This window comes from Spea bombifrons, chromosome 7 (genome assembly GCF_027358695.1).
Source record: "Spea bombifrons isolate aSpeBom1 chromosome 7, aSpeBom1.2.pri, whole genome shotgun sequence".
Taxonomy (NCBI): Eukaryota; Metazoa; Chordata; class Amphibia; order Anura; family Pelobatidae; genus Spea; species Spea bombifrons.
Genome location: NC_071093.1, coordinates 12,010,843 through 12,024,624, shown reverse-complemented (window position 1 = coordinate 12,024,624; position 13,782 = coordinate 12,010,843). Strand labels below are relative to the sequence as shown.

General features: G+C 36.3%; 1 protein-coding gene across 1 annotated transcript in view; it reads left to right on the top strand.

Moving 5' to 3' along the window:
- Positions 1–13,782, top strand: part of LOC128501692 (dynein axonemal heavy chain 11-like) — a 122,706-nt gene that overhangs the window by 19,793 nt on the left and 89,131 nt on the right. Inside the window, exons 16-25 of the mRNA XM_053471259.1 lie at positions 1,114–1,368; positions 2,310–2,479; positions 3,224–3,443; positions 5,506–5,622; positions 6,133–6,219; positions 7,602–7,760; positions 10,169–10,252; positions 11,508–11,666; positions 11,954–12,076; positions 13,591–13,713. Coding sequence (XP_053327234.1) covers positions 1,114–1,368; positions 2,310–2,479; positions 3,224–3,443; positions 5,506–5,622; positions 6,133–6,219; positions 7,602–7,760; positions 10,169–10,252; positions 11,508–11,666; positions 11,954–12,076; positions 13,591–13,713 — 1,497 coding nt within the window. The remainder of the gene's footprint in view (positions 1–1,113; positions 1,369–2,309; positions 2,480–3,223; positions 3,444–5,505; positions 5,623–6,132; positions 6,220–7,601; positions 7,761–10,168; positions 10,253–11,507; positions 11,667–11,953; positions 12,077–13,590; positions 13,714–13,782) is intronic.

The window sequence follows — 13,782 nt, the reverse complement described above, 5'->3', positions numbered from 1 at the left end:
ACATTACTTCTAGATACATATGCTTATAAGGATCTATAACACACCTGTCTTCAACAACCCACAGGCTTCAAGTGTTTTTTTGTTAACTACAAGTCCCATCATGCTTAATCTATTCTATCAAGATGTTTAGATCTGGCCCAGGAATGACCATCTGGCACAACAGGCACATCGGTTGTTGCTCCCAGCGGCTGGCTGGCCGCACACTACTTGAATATAAAAATGTAACGTGAAACTGGGCTCATCCGGCCTGAGCTGTACGTCATCAGGCGACTGCTGGCCTTAAAGTTCCAGAGCCGCCTTATTATCCTTTAGTCCTGTCCTGGTTGAGATGTATTCAGACATGAACCACTTGCATATATTCATTTTGTAAAGAAGGAGAGTGGGATTTAAACATTTTTACCCTGGTCATTTTGCCCATTTTGCTTTCCTTGGCCTTCCAGTTCTTGCCCTTGTCCTTACCCCAATGCCCTCATAAATTGGAGTGACGCACATGGGCGTTTGTGATGTAAATCTGGCCCCGCATGGAAATGGCATTACTTATAAAGCATAATTCCTGTACAAAGTTTCAAAAGTAGTATGATGGAATGGTCCATTCATTGGTTGCTATGGTGATACTTTTTGTGCCAGAATTGCTCTTTTTAAATAATCCCCAATACACTTATATATTTTTTGTCCAGGGCACATTGTTGTACCTTTTCATACATATGTTATGTTTCTTAAAAAGAAAGCCATAATTTGAAAGTATGTTGCAGATCTGACACATTTGACATATTTTCTCCTTTACTTATGGCCCATGTATGAGAATGCTTTAGGCCGGGGTAATTACGTCTATCAATGGAATAAGCTGTAATGAGCCATTTTGGTGTACTTTCTAATGGTTCAATGCAGAACAGTCTAGAAAATATGAATATATTCAAAATGGCATTTTTCAACTTACAATGTGGCCACTGCGTTCTGTATTAGCTACGAGTGAGCACACTGGCAGTCTGGATATTGGACGGCAGATTATTATATATATTATTTTTTTGCTGAAACATTTTTACATTTCCTTTTTGGCAAAAAAAAAATAATCACTGTCTTCAGATACAAGTCATTTTTATTTCTTGCATGTAGCAAGATGTTGATGAGATGGAGGCGCTGAAAGAAATGCATCGGGAGATTATAAGCAGGGTGCATTCGACCATTGTTAATGTGAAAGAGTATCAGAGATACTTAAAAAAGTACAGCTATTTGTGGATGGATGATAAAACGGAATTCATGAAGCAATTCCTCCTGTACGGTCGGTTTCTTAGCACCGAGGAGATGGAATTATATGCAGATTATGAACTGCAAAAATGTTCACCACAGTTAGAGCACTTCAAGAAACAGGTAAGAGCGTGGCTGAAAGAAATTACTCAATTTGAATTGTCATCCAACGGAAAATATTATGGCTTCTCGCATATATACACATGGCAACGATTTGCCTTCAAGCTGAACATCATTTTTTTGTATTGTAACTGGAGAACCGTCATATACCAACGTGTATATAACCCCTGTTCTTTAGAATAATTGGAATTAAATGAAGAAGAACCTAGTGAGAAATACCTGTAACATAATATATGATACCATCTATTCGAGGTGAAACATCCTTCAGCAGTTTACAGAGGTGATTGGTTGGCCCTGGGTATTTTACAATTGTATGTAAATCTAGAAAACAAGTCAATAAATGCAGAGGGAAAGAACATCTTGCTACTGTTCCATGTGTCCTACCCTTGGTCTTCATGAAGACTACCTCTCTACCAACGCATAGAAGTGAAGCACCAGACACATAACTAATCACATCACAAGTCATAAACCCCTTGTATCTTAACTAATCATTATTTTAGAATTCTCCTAATCAAAAAACAAAACCTATTCTGGGGGGGGGATAATATCCTCCCCATTTTCCCTCTCTTCTACCCCAATACCTCTTTACCTCCTTCCCATTGTCTATCTTTATTGGCAGTGGAGAGGGGTTTTCTTGGTGGGAGGCAAATTTTAACTAACCCTTTAATAGGATAAATGATATGACTGCGGTAGCAGGAGCTAACAGACCAGCAACGTACCTGCGCAACATGAGAACTTTAGCTTGCAATCGCTGGGATGGTAAAGATTTGCCCCAACTACCCCAGTCTACAATTTCTATGAGAATGAAAATGAGAGCAAATGTGGGCATCATACGATCAATTTCTTTCCCGAATTTTAAAATCCCCCCCCCCACGATTTTAGCATAATGTTAGTCTACACATTTTGATGCAATTCTCTAATTGGTGAATTATTTTCTGGTTTAGATCAACTTTTATGAATCCCTATTTTGTGAAGTTGGGGACTTAGAAAATGAGAAGACTTTTAACGGTTGGCTCAGAGTAAATGTGAAACCTTTTAAACTTTCACTGATGAATGTTATCAAGAAATGGAGCTGGATGTTTCAGAATCATTTGCTGAACCATGTAACCTGCAGGTATGTGTTACGAATTATGATTACCAGGCATTATACATGCGGCAACACACTAACCTTTTATATCAGCCTAAACTAAATGGCTTTATGCTACGCTCTTATTCTATTCCACCACCGGAGATGCCTTCACAGTAGGCAGAGCCCACCAGGTATTTGCCAGGCCTGGTGTAACATTAAAGAAGCTCTTAAATTAAATCTTGTAAATGCACATGTTGGAAAATGATATAAAAAAAGTTGGTGTAAAATAAAATTGGTTGATAAGGACATTTATTATGGTATTGATTGTTAAATAACAATTTTGTCTTAAAAACCTTTGAATGACACATTTCTCCCCGTAATTGTGCTATAGTTAGATTTAGGAGATAACCTTATTAGCCCTCTATATATATCGTATTTATTCGTTTTATTGCACCATTATCTGGCACACTACATGTTAAGGGATTATGTTGTTTTATTTGACTATGAGTAAAAACAACATTTTAGAGGAAAATAATGTTCTCACTTTCCAAACCTTCATATGTTTATTATTTGAAGAAAGGAAACAATATATAACGTGATAATATAGAAAACAAATTCTAGTTCTTAAGTAAGAAAAAAATTGTAAGAAATGCAACAAAACAAGACAACATTTCAACTTGGCCCAGGAATAGAACACACTTGGTCCTGACACCATGGTTCTATCTAAAGATAGATTTGATATGGGATAATGTTTATGCAGAAAAAATAATCCTAGCGTTTGTATTTAAGTGTTAATGAGCTGGAAGAATTTATCGAACATACCGAGAAAGGCTTGGCTAAAAAAGTTAAAGGTGAAAACTATTCTGTACTACGGGAGATCATGGGTCACCTAATGGCAATTCGGGACCGACAATCCACCGATGAGGATTTTCGGCATTTAAAGGCTACAGCTGAGTTACTTCGATGTTACGGACAGCTACTCCCTGATCAGATCTACTCACAGCTTGAAGTAAGTGTGATCTATGGTGATCCTTTATACGTGGTGTAATAAGTATCTAAATGGTAACCGAAATATGTAAACAGAAGATCTGGGGCATTCCACATCCACCAAGGAATTTCTTTTACTGTTTTTTTTTTAATGATTTCATTGTTGTTTTCCTTTCTTTACCTTTTTGAAGAGATCCCTAAACACCAGTGATCTCTCTAATTCCCCTGATGATGTCTTGATCATATAAGTGGGGTTGCCTTAAAATATATATTTTTTAATATAGTTCTTCATATTTATTTTATATTATATATATATTAAATAACATTAATACCCATAGTATTATTCCATCTCATATACAATATGTGTGTACTCCTCTCAACTCTCAATATTTTATTCTCAGTTAACAAAGCCAATAATGAAATAGACATTATTAATACTCAATAGACCCTTGTATTGAAATAATTATAAACATAAATGGACATTTTCACAATTAATAAACTGTTTCTGGTCTTTAATATTTTGGCATTCATGTATTAAACACAATATATAATTTATTTTGCATTTATATATTTTATCTTTTATCACATTAATATTACGTTCATTTATTGAATATAAACTCAAACATATCTTCCTAGCTGACACTGACAGCTGTTTATAACAATAATTTTGACCAACCAAGGACAGTTCAGATATCTGGAGATCCAAAAGAAATGTGTTTGTTAAAGGGGATATAGAATTGTTTTTCCGCTCAATATATGATCCAAAGTCCATTTATTCAAACTAATTTTCTCTTCAATTTCCTTCTCATCTTCTATGGATGTTTTTTTCCCCCCCGTATTTTAAATCGACAACAAATACATTCAACACTTTTAAAATGTCACATTTGTTTCCATCACAGAATGTGATGGACAAATTTCAGTTGATACAGAAGCCAACTAGGCGTGAAAACGCATGTAATACAAGTATCTCTTTAAGATTTCTTGTCTAAGCATCTCAACCGACGTGCAAAAACACACACCTATCCCGGAGGGAGGAAGAATACCTCGTTAGAAGCTAACGTTATTCGACTAATTGTATCAAATCGCTTGAAATTGTATGGGCACAATATTACTACTGAGTTAAGCCGCGTGTAAAACCGTTTTGCAGAGAAAAGGAACGCTTTGGAGATTTTTCTGATGTTTGATTTCTTAGAAATGTATAGACCTACGCTGAGCATGTAACTTAGAGACTGACCTTTGCAAGTGATTACTTTCTTTTCAATTCAGATCTCTCATGCAGTCTAAATACCTCCTGTGAAAACATGTTTTTGCTATGGTAATATCCCTTCAAAGCCCGTGTTCGCAGGACAGTGATTTCCTTCCTTATTCCTGCATAAAATCATTGTCTCTATTCTTGGTTCATTGATGGAAACCAGATTGAGCAAACAAAAAGCAAGGCGAAGAATTACATTTTTTTTCTTTTATTTATTTATATTCTGTAATGTATATATATGTATATATTTCCATAAATGATGTATGAATTGACTAAATATGATATGGTACGACGAGCTAATCATGCGGAACAATTTCTAGCTAGGAGGCATGGAAGCGACTGAGATCATGCAGTGGTCCACATCCAGGCCATGGTCGCCATCTTGACATTGTAGGAAGATTTTACTTATGGGACCCGTCCCTACCCACCACCTCTTACACAGACCGTCGGTGCATCATTAGCTCAGAGCAGGGGTGAAAAGTTCAAAATACAATATCTTACTTTGAAAAATAACACATTAAGTATCAAATATTTCAACATATATATTTATTTAAAGGTACCAAAGGAAATGGAGATTCCTTAGACCTTAAATTTTGGAAAAGAGGATATATAGCAGAAGTATTTGTTACTAAAACCTGAATTTTACCTTTTGTTTAAAAAAGCAAACAATAAAATAGCGTGGGAAATGGATGTTTTTACTCGTTTTATAATTAATGCACAATGGTAGCAACAGCCTACATGCTGTTGCTTTATCACATCCCCTATCGATTGATTCCATACTTAAATATATAAAGATAATCAATTTCAGAATTTCTGATTTTTTTTTTTTAAGGAATTGCCTGAAAGGTGGAAAAACCTGAAGAAAATAGCGTTTCTAGTAAAGCATGAAGTATCTCCTTTGCAGTCCAATGAAGTGTCTGTTATCAGAAGGAAATGCTTCGTTTTCGAGGTGAGATCGGTTCTGTGCTCTGAAGCAAATGATTTCTCTCTCTTTTTGTTCTGATAACAAGCTGAAGCTCAGATTCACTGAACTGAGAAATTGTAAACTCTTAGAAAAAGGTTGTCTAAAGATAACAATTCAATGTTTCTTGGTAATGTACTCTGGATGAATCTGATAATTTAAAACCCACTTCACTAAAATGCCGGTGAGGCCCGTGTCTTCAATTATGTTTAATCTCTTTCCAATTCAAACACTGAAAAACTGTCGTCGGATCAAATATAGATTTTAAATGATTTTTCTTTCCACTCTGCACATATTACATACAAATTCTGTTTGATTTAAATATAATTAGCTTTAAATCAAGTTTAACGCCAAATTGTGCTCAAAGGCTGGAGATTTATGAGATTTACGAGATGCAAGATTTTTAACGAATGACACGAAAACAGAACGCACAGTATCATGTTTATGGATTTTTGCGAGCCTTTTTAATAATGTTTTCTTTTTTTTTTTTTTTACCAGGTTAAACAGCATGAGTTCCGAAATCGTTTTAAAAATGAAACCGTTTTTAGATTTGATGCAGATGGGCCATACAAGAACCTGGATAAGGTGAACGCGTTTCTGTGTTTTTATTTTTTTTTTAATTTAAATTAAAATTTTTGTAGCTTTATATTTCTAAATCGCTATCTATACCTTGTCACTAGACATAGCAGCCCTGTATTTGCTGAGGCAGTCCCAGCAACTATCACAGAGGACGACGGCGGAAGATTTAAGTGGTGGGGACGGCTGGGGCGCTGCCAAAATACATCACTGCTTGTGCAAGTGTGTGTGTGTGAATGAGAATATGTAACGCCTAAATGAATGCCATATAATTTAGTATAGGAGTAAGACTCTGAAAGGGTTAAATTGTCACAGGTATACTTTGGGTTTTTTCTGCACATGTGCGGGGCATTCGTTTCAGATTCTAGGGGTTAAATTTCTTATGATGTGGCTAAATATTTGTAGACAACGTTCTTTTATGGTCTGCAGTGTACATGAAAAATGTGTGCATCGTAGATTAATATCCGCACGCCCCATTGGTTCGCTGGTCAGAAATTGTTTTCTATTGCAATTAATGTATCTTTTTTTTTAGTGGTCACAGCCTAGAATTGCATATTTGTCTTTTAGTCAGTCAGTTGAATCTCATTTTTTCTCCTTTTTCTACACTGTTAGCACCAATTAAGGTTTAGATGGGAAATTAAATGAAAACCCCTTATTTTGTATGCACCTGTCACTACTGTGATGCTTATTCTCAGGTAATAATCATAAAAGTCATAGTCGAGGTGCAGTCTCTATCTATTTAAAAAAAAAAATTAAAAAAATTAAAACTATGTAAATGTATTGATAGTATTTAAAGGTAAATATACATATTTGTGTTTTTTATTTGAGAATTTAAAAAAGATTTAATTATGTACAAAGATCTGTGCATGAAGAGCCTGCCGGTTGCTTGGCTGATCCAAGTTCTTAGGCTCATAGTGATGAATTACGTTATAATCCAATGGGCCTGCCACCAAACAAAGGCACGTGATGTCCACCACTGGAAATGTGCGATGGGATAAATTACTTCCAGTATCCCAAAACTTGTCTATTAAATCTCAACCAGAGCTTAGCGTATTCTTTAGTAAGGCCTCAGTGACCCCTGAGGATTATTTATTTCTCCGAACACACTATAAACACAATTTAGAAGACTGTCAAGTATAACAGCAGAACAATCGCAACTAGTTCTTGAAAGCAATGAATGGCTTTCCGAAAAGAGAGGACCGCAAGTAAAAGCACATCTGTTTCCAGATTATATATAGAGCAGTTATGTCACTCAGACCTTGATAGAGGTGGACGACCCACCATAACATAATGTACATCTTCTGATGGACTGCTTTCGTACCGGCTTACCTAAAAAGAGTGATATTTGCTTAAAGAAAAGTTTTTTTTTTCTCTCCTTTTTCTTACTATAGACTCACAAAAATATATCAAGACTCGAAGCTGAGATGAAAACTCTTCAGAGCACAGCTGACTTGTTTGAAGTTAACGTTCCAGAATACAAGCAGCTCCGGCAGTGTCGCTCCGATATCATATTACTGAAGTCTGTTTGGGATATGGTAATATTTGTACGGGTAAGACACGCTTCATTAATATCAAAGTATATCTATTATTTTGCTAGTGTCCAGGCCGGTTTAAGTTAGTGGTGGGTCCTTGAGCAAGCCCTCTTCTTTTATTCTCATTGATTCTTGTTAAAGTCATATGTAAAACGAATTACAACATATTTAGCCAAACTATTTGTTATTAGCTGTGGAGCTAAGATTCACAACTAATGAAGAAATAATAGTAAAAAAGCAATAATCCATCTGTTGATTCACCTTGTGCAAATTACCTATTTGCTAGATGGAAACAAAGTTCCTTCTTTGATCCATGCATGCTTCAGGATAACTGCATGAGCATTCATGATGCACATCAACTAAAGAACCAAGAAACAAATCATCTAATATACATATCTATGACCACTGGTGGAGCATCAGTCTATTCAGGCCCGCACTGGCCTTATTGGACATCAGGCAAATGCCTCGTGGGCCAGAGAGTGCCACTTACCATTACTGCCGCATGAGGGGCCGATTGGGTCTCTTGGGGCATTTTTAGCTGCCAGCTGGAGACGTGTAGCCACAGTTTGAGAGAATACCAAAATGTAAGGTACCCCATGTGCATCATTAGCGGGCCTCTGCCCCTAAAGTGCGAGGGCTGTTTAATTATTCCCGAGTCCGTTTGAGCAATATGGGGGTAAAAACCATCCCAACTGTAATACTCAAAAAATAAGCATTAAAATATCTCTACTGGATTAAAAATGTGAAATAAGAACATAACTTAATTTGTTTTTATGGAATAAAGATGAGTTATTTTGGTGAAATATTTCACCTTTTATTTTATTAGGCTATTTTTTAGCTATACTCTCGCTGTTACTGGTGGTAAACAATGTGTTAATGGGAAACCAATTACCTGCAGGATTTAAGTTACATAAAATCTGTCATCTTCTGGATTATTGCCCATAAACCACAAAGAGTTCATAAGCACGTGTCTAATCATGACCAATTAATAGACTACATGGAAATAGTCACTCCTTCATCTCTGCTAAATTGGCTGACATCAATACGCACTGGCCAATTAAACACTGACGCTGATAAGTTCTGCTATTTACGGTTTATCGTTGCAAAGTCATTCCTTATGTGAGGAAGCCATATTGTTAACTTGAATTGTTTTCATCTATGATTGCGTGCACAGAATAACTGATTAAGCCGCCAGATCCACGCAAGAACAGCTAGCAAAGCATTTGGAGAACGGTAGCAAATACAGAGTACTGATTTATTGAGATTTTAATATTATTAATAAAGCTACATGCTCTTCCATATGATTTCATTAAAAAAACTGAGCTAAAGCAAAGTACTATTTGTATCAAAATCTATTATTTTGTGTATTATGGTTCATTTTACAAAAAATTAATTGAAGTAGATCTGGATCTGGAATAGCAGCATGTAAACAATGTAGGAACATTGTAACAGCCATAAACCTGGGCAGTGCATAGAATAATTCTTTTACCCAAGACAAATAATACAAATACCCACATTATTCTCTTTAAAGGTGCTGTTCCACTTAGACAAAACATTAATTGTACTTTCTAAAGTCTCACAGAAACTTTCAAGATGGGGTTTCCGTTTCTACCTGCCTAATTTTGTATCTGAAAAAGTTTGGTGTACCTGGCCAAAAAGATGAAGGGAGCAAACATTTTACACAATTAAATCATTTCTTCAAGTTTATTTTCTTAAGAGTTTAGGTATTCAGTATTACTAGCCATGATGCTTCTAATGCTGTGGGCATTCAACGTTACTAGGAATGATGCCGTTACATCTACATGTTGTTACAAAAGTGTTACATTTAATAAAGTAGATGAAATAGCACCTTTACAGTATATTCCTACATTAAAAGAGAAAAGCCTTCACGCAAAATGTACCTCTGCCTGCTAATCAGGAATCAGGGTTCTATTACTCATTACTTAACCCCTTAAGGACAATGGACGGTCTCTAAACCTATTGAAAACAATGCATTTTGAGCCCGTACATGTACGGGCTTTGTCATTAAGGGGTTAAAACTTTACTCTTTACAACATAGTCTTTCAGCCTATAGTCTGCACCTTCTCATGGTCTTAAAAGTTTCTGATGTTTGCTAGTTCACTGACACGGCATAGTGGGTCCTCATGTTGACTTCTCATGATGTTCATTCAGATTATCATTATAGATAACTTTCATTTCTGCTGGTATTATACTCATCCAATGCATTGCAGCTACTTACATTTTTTTTCTGGTGGGAGGAAGCCATTAAGGAGGTATACCGGAAAATAAATGGGTAAATAATATTCATATATGATTAATGCACAAACACTGCATGATGTAGAATACCCAGTGAGCACAATTTCTTTTCATGGCGCCTTCTGACATTTTATAATGTGACCAGAAAGCTCCCTTTTTCCCCTCTTCAGACGAGCATTAAAGACTGGATGAAAACACCATGGAAACAGATAAATGTCGAACAAATGGATATGGAGCTGAGAAGATTTGCAAAGGTAAAAATCATTTAGTCATTAGTATGCATATAACAGATTGAATCTTTTGAATGATAGAAGGGTAAGGAACTTCTATAAAGCACTGGAACGCTCTCCTTTTTTAAGGTAGGATGCACACAATTGGTCATTGCTCATTGGTGTCTTAGTGTAATTTTATCATTAGTCCCAGAGTCGGGCATAGTAACATAACAGAAAAGTCTGGAATTAGTATTCACAGACATGAAATTGGATACATATTCTAGTTTTGCCAGATATCTTAGCTTTCCTGAGTTTTAAACTATATTTATCTCCAAAACAATTACAACAATAACATAAAAATTGCATTTTATTTAATTTAGCTACGTTAAAACCTGCAAAGGTGACAGCTCTTCTTTAAAGACTGGGTTTATTTCTAACCAGTACTGCTCTATACTCAATTTGTGTTTAAATATGTGATCATTGTAAGAATTTTAAAGTGCTCCTTAATAATTATGTTGAGGGATCCACTCATACAATCCTCCTACTGGATGCATGCATATAATTGTTAATTATTTTATAATTACTTATTTTATAATTACTTATGCCCATTTAAGTTCTTATGTCAGTGGTAAGATGAAAAATACATGTTGTCCATCAGGATTAAGTGATGAGAACATGTACTTCTTTGAGTAATATACTTGTTCATTGGAGAATGATTAACGGAAGAAATTGAAGATAACAGATCCGTAATAGCGGATACTTGTCATTTATGCATTTCTGTATGGTAATTATTAGGGTTTCTGGATTGTGGTTAGAATTGTGCTTGATGGCTAAGCAACTGTAGTGAGCACCATCAGTCTCCACTCATCAGACTGTTTCTATGTTAGAGTCTCAAAACATCAGCAGCAAAACATCACCGGCAACAAAACCAAGCTGGACGTTTCCAACAATATGTCATGTATAACAATCAAGAATCCACATAGATAAATGCCAAGTTACACATTTTGAATAGAAGAATAATCTTTAAACCAGCTGAAATCTCCAGTACATGAAAGTTAGTGTAAGCAACACTTTAAGTAATAAATAATCTTCATCTTTAAGGACCATGGGTGAAACTTGTTGGGAATCCTGCCACATCGCCAAAAAAGCTGAAAACACGCAAAACTGTGATTTGAGAGAGTTTAAGGAAAACACAATTGTTTGAGACTGATAACTGGATTCATTTTTCATGTAAGGTTTGCTTATGAGTCTACAAAAAATGTACAGTAGCTTATTCATTCTATTTCTGGTTTTGCAGGAAATGAAAACATTAGACAAAGAGATGAGGACTTGGGATGTTTACTTGGGTCTGGAGTCCACAGTCAAGAACTTGCTAACATCTCTGAGAGCTGTGAATGAGTTACAGAATCCTGCAGTCAGGAAAAGACACTGGCTTCAACTGATGAGCAAGACTGGGGTACCTTCTCTAACATGTATCACACACTTCCTAGGCATATAAGGTAGAAAATGTACCAAACTAGAGAGCTTCCATTCCATAGAGAAAACATTTTTGTATTTTGCAATATGGAGACTACTTTGCCCTGTAAAACATCAAAAAGTATAGACCCATCTCAATCCCATTGCAGCTACTGATTTCTCTTACAAGAAATATCATCATAATATATCTCACCATTGTTTAGTCCTCTTGCATCGTTGACATATTTTGTTGCTATTTCCTTTTTTTTCTTCGATATCTTTCGGAAGGTAAGATTTTTAATGAATGAAGAGACTGTCCTAGGAGATCTTCTTGGGCTTCAGTTACACAGAGTGGAGGATGAAGTTAGAACCATAGTGGACAAAGCTGTGAAAGAAATGGCAATTGAAAAGGTAGGGTTGCACAGAATGTTTTGCTGTCTGTTAGGGTGACACCTGGTAGTATCTGCAGCAGCAGAGAGGCTGGTGGTCCCTGGACCTTTGGGCCTATCCCTAGTGAGCCTAGGTTAGAATATGTTGTGGGCTGCAGTGCACTCATCTCCAGGCTTGGAAAGATTGTATTTAATTGTTTCATTTTGGGAGTGGGCACCGTATTCTTTGTGCCCAAAGACACTTTGTGAACCCTGCGCTGTCTGCCTTACAGATCGCTGCATGGTTAAATTATTAAACTATTAAAGACACCCTTTAGAGCTTACATGTGTATACTTTCTGCTAATGAATGAACATTTGGCTATGGTGGTGAGCAGTCAATCACACCATGACACTACAACAGATCTTCAAATATAAACATACATTACATTATACACAGAACACATAATACAAGCTAATGTACTTAACTTATTTTGACTAACACCATAAGCCTTAAACCATCTTAAACACTGAATTAAGAACAATTAACACAAAACCCCCTTGCATATCATTGGTCCCTAAAACCCACATTCGTCAAATGTGTTCTATGGAACCGCTATACCCCCATGAAATGCCGCAAAAGGAGAAACTGTACAATCCACCTTAATGCTTCCAAACACCAGGGAACCATCAGTACACTTCATGCACTTCATGCATACCGACAGGGGACCCTCAAATTCCTGTTAAACCTGTCCCAAAGCATACCTCAAAATCCAATCCACTAACTGCAGCTTTTTCTTACACGTGCTATCTGCCGATATGATTGCCACTCCTGAGCTGTTGGTACACAGCATGAGCATAAAAAGCATACTGACTGCGTCCATGCCTATCATGGACACCATTATTGGCAGTAGATGTAACTGTCCATGTTGCATACATTTTTCTACCCATTTTCAATATCCCTTCAATTCTGTGATGTCTGAACTGAATCTACTACACTAAAGCGAGCATGGCGGGATGATGTGGGTTATACCGCACATCACCCTTGGATACCCAATTCTTGATGATTCTTTCAATCCATAGTCGCAGAAAACCAAATACTGTAATTCCCTGCTTATGATTATTATTAACCTCTTCTACCTCCTAGTAGGGCAGCGATGTATTATGACCTAGGGCATGGATGGGGCAGCTGAAGGTTAAATTATTCCCTGGGTCATGGTCCTCTTCTCCATCTGTACCAGAACATCTTAACATGTGTTAATGTTATTGTTCCTTTTTATAGATTGTAAACTTTTAGTGTTGTTATTAGTTTTCATTCTGTTTTTGTAACAGTGCTACACAATCTGTCGGAACGCTATGGTAATGTAACGCAATGCAATGCACTCTGGGGTTTAGTTTATCTGTGTTTGAGTGGTGTTAATGTCACTGAACATCTGGCATTATTATAAACAATGTAGAATAATGCAATCCACCTTGTGGCTTGGCTTCAAAGCCGCTACGTTTACGTTAAATGTTTGCAAGCCTATGATAGGTAGTATAATCAGACTTTTACATCCCAGGTTCTAGTGGAGATGAATCAAACTTGGAGCATCATGGAATTTTCTTATGAAAAACATCACAGTGCTGGAACTCCCCTACTGAAATCAGATGAGAACTTAATTGAGACACTCGAAGACAATCAGGTAATGAGTATTGATTTGCTGTATTTACACAGAGCGCAGTGTAAACTCGGGTAATGTGTTTAGATGGAT